At 40.9% G+C, this 3,493-nt stretch overlaps 1 protein-coding gene across 1 annotated transcript; it reads left to right on the forward strand.

Annotated features, from left to right (window-relative positions):
* Positions 1-680: 680 nt before the first annotated feature.
* On the forward strand, positions 681-2,633 carry LOC120035615 (cylicin-2-like; the record flags this gene model as incomplete). Its single annotated transcript, XM_038982210.1, has 2 exons — positions 681-1,190; positions 1,406-2,633. Coding segments are annotated over 2 exons (1,365 nt in total), but the record flags the coding sequence as incomplete, so codon positions are not given.
* Between the last annotated feature and the right edge of the window lie 860 nt (positions 2,634-3,493).

The raw sequence follows: 3,493 nt of genomic DNA on the forward strand, positions 1-3,493 counted from the left end.
TGTGTCTGTGTGGTTGGTTGGAAGGAACAGCTAGTGTTAATGAATGCAAAAAACATTTCCATAAAATATTCAAAGAAGACCCATTATTGCTGTGGCTGTTTCATCTTTGCTGCTAAACTTCAATCCGTTTTGCATTTAAAATGCATTAAATGCCTTTGGTAATCTAGTCTAATCTGCAAAGCAACATTTTTGTCAAACTGGTTTTGACTTATATTATTATTATTATTAAACACTAAAATATGTAACACTTGATTTTATGATGGTAATTTTTTTAATTTCTCTGTTATAATTAGAATCCTTGCTCATCAAGTACTTAAAACAAGCATGTAATTGTCTTGTTTATCAGAGCCTTTAATCTTATTCTCTGTACGAATCTTAAACAAATTACTCCAAAAACACAGAATTAGTGTCAATGCAATTGTAAAACTGTGTGCAAATGTTCTTTTTTTTACTGAGATAAATATATGTTAATAATGAGATAATATCTAAATACTATGTCTTTAAACTGTAACATTTCTATGTCTTTAAAGCCACATTGCAGGGTCTTATTTTTAGCCCAAATGGCAGCCCTGACACTCTGTTTGAGATCTACTCCTATGAGCCGTGCTGTCTGAAGGGCTGTTTCTACCATGAATAATGTTACTTATGTGTACTGTCTGTGTCTGTGTTAATACCATGAGGTGTCAGTGTTGTGCTGCGGCTGGTTAATAGTAACGCCTCCTTCCTCTGATGCAGACGGGGAGGTGCAGACTGATGAAGGCCCTTTAGAGAATGCAGACCAGTCTCCACAGAGTGACCTGTCCACTGACGAGGTTAAACACACCTCTCCACAGAGTGACCTGTCCACTGACGAGGTTAGACACACCTCTCCACAGAGTGACCTGTCCACTGACGAGGTTAGACACACCTCTCCACAGAGTGACCTGTCCACTGACGAGGTTAAACACACCTCTCCACAGAGTGACCTGTCCACTGACGAGGTTAGACACACCTCTCCACAGAGTGACCTGTCCACTGACGAGGTTAGACACACCTCTCCACAGAGTGACCTGTCCACTGACGAGGTTAAACACACCCCTCCACAGAGTGACCTGTCCTCTGACGAGGTTAAACACACCTCTCCACAAAGTGACTTGTCCACTGAAGAGGTTAAACACACCTCTCCACAGAGTGACCTGTCCACTGAAGAGGTTAGACAAATCTCACACTTAAAAATATTGCTTACTACTGTACATGTGTACCAAGTTTCATGCTTTAAAAAATAGGTGTACATTATTTTCTATATTATCTATAGCTCAAATACAATTCCAACTGTTTGAATGTTCAACATATTGTGTCTGAAAGACTTATGATAGGCTCACGATAATAGAATCATATTAATTTGCTAATGTACAATTAATTTCAGAAGCCAACAGAGGACAGTAAATCTACTAACACAGAGGAGAGTCCAGAGGGAGAAAAAGGTGAAAAGGAGGAGACTGCAATAGCTGAGAACTCCACCGATGAACAAGGTGATAACGAGGAAGATATTACTAAAACCACCGAGGAACAAGGTGATAACAAGGAAGATATTACTAAAACCACAGATGAACAAGCTGATAACAAGGAAGATATCACTAAAACCACAGATGAACAAGGTGATAACGAGGAAGATATTACTAAAACCACCGAGGAACAAGGTGATAACAAGGAAGATATTACTAAAACCACCGAGGAACAAGCTGATAACAAGGAAGATATCACTAAAACCACAGAGGAACAAGGTGATAACAAGGAAGATATTACTAAAACCACAGATGAACAAGGTGATAACGAGGAAGATATTACTAAAACCACAGATGAACAAGGTGATAACGAGGAAGATATTACTAAAACCACAGATGAACAAGGTGATAACGAGGAAGATATTACTAAAACCACCGAGGAACAAGGTGATAATGAGGAAGATATTACTAAAACCACAGATGAACAAGGTGATAACAAGGAAGATATTACTAAAACCACCGAGGAACAAGGTGATAACGAGGAAGATATTACTAAAACCACAGATGAACAAGGTGATAACAAGGAAGATATTACTAAAACCACAGATGAACAAGGTGATAACGAGGAAGATATTACTAAAACCACAGATGAACAAGGTGATAACGAGGAAGAGTCTACTAGGACCACAGAGGAGGACCCAGACAGTGTGGTTGGGGAGAAGAGCCTCCAGACCAAGCAACAGGGAAGTCTGGAGAACCTGGTCCTGGAGAAATGAAGGATGGAGAGGAGAAGGAGGAGGAGGCATCGGATGAAGCTGAGGAGGTTGGAGAAGCAGGGGATGACGGTCCATCTTCAACGGATGGAAAAGAGGAGAAAGAGAAAGTGGATAGAGGAAGACGAGATGATTCATATCATGTGGAAAAGACAGATGAGGAGGAAGTAGACAAGGAACCTGGAACTGAGACAGATTTTGGGACAGAGGAGGGAGGAAGTAGACAAGGAAGATGGAGGGTGATGCTTCAGAGACAGGAGAAGATAGAGAGGTGAAGGGAGAGAAAGATGGAGGTAAAAAGGAGGAGAAGGATGATGCAGCTACTCTTCTTTTTTTTAAAGATACCAAAACAGACAAGTCTGCAAAGGAGAAAGGAGAGGGGGGGTGACAAAGAGGAGAGAAATGGGGAGAATCAGAATCCGATTCCAGTGAAGAACATGAAACAGGGAAAGAGAACGGAGACCAGGTAAAAGGTTCTGATGAGAAAAGTCAACAATCAAGGAAGAGTTAAAGTGTTGTTTAAGAAAAGCCTTCGGGAGAAAGGTGACACGACTAGCATGTAGGGAACAAAGAACAATATCATTATAATCCACCACAACAAAACAATATTACATATCAGGGTTCTCAACAGGATTTTATTTAACAAGGTGGTGCTGCTGAGCAAAGAGCCTCTCTTACATTCTTTGGCGAATACCCTGGATATCATATGGGATTATATGTGGGATGATATATGAATGGTTGTTTAGTTGCGTAGGGGTACGCAGCTATAGGGGAGTTTCTATTATATAGTATAAATGTATGTCGGCATCACCAGCGGGACGATGATCCAACAGCTGTTATAACAATCACACAGTGCCTTTCTTCATCAAATAACCACGTACATCTGTGCTAACTCATTATTCTTAAATGGTCATTAAGTAGTGAGTGATGATACATGACTACGTTCAAATAGTTTCCAAGTGGTTATTATCTGTTGAAACACTGTTAAAAGGAAGCACTGTATTCTCTTGAGAGATGTGTCTGTTAGGCTTTTAATGTGACATCATGTTCTGTACTCTGTGAATGATATGAAGGCGGGAGAGATACAGAGAGAGAGGGGAGAGAGAGAGAAGAGGAGAGAGAGAGAGGGGGAGAGAGAGAGGGGGGGAGAGAAAGAGAGAGGGGGGAGAGAGAGAAGAGGAGAGAGAGAGAAGAGAAGAGAGAGATGGGGGAGAGAGATACAGAGAGAGGAGAGAG

This window comes from Salvelinus namaycush, unplaced genomic scaffold, assembly GCF_016432855.1.
Source record: "Salvelinus namaycush isolate Seneca unplaced genomic scaffold, SaNama_1.0 Scaffold1073, whole genome shotgun sequence".
NCBI classification, from domain to species: domain Eukaryota; kingdom Metazoa; phylum Chordata; class Actinopteri; order Salmoniformes; family Salmonidae; genus Salvelinus; species Salvelinus namaycush.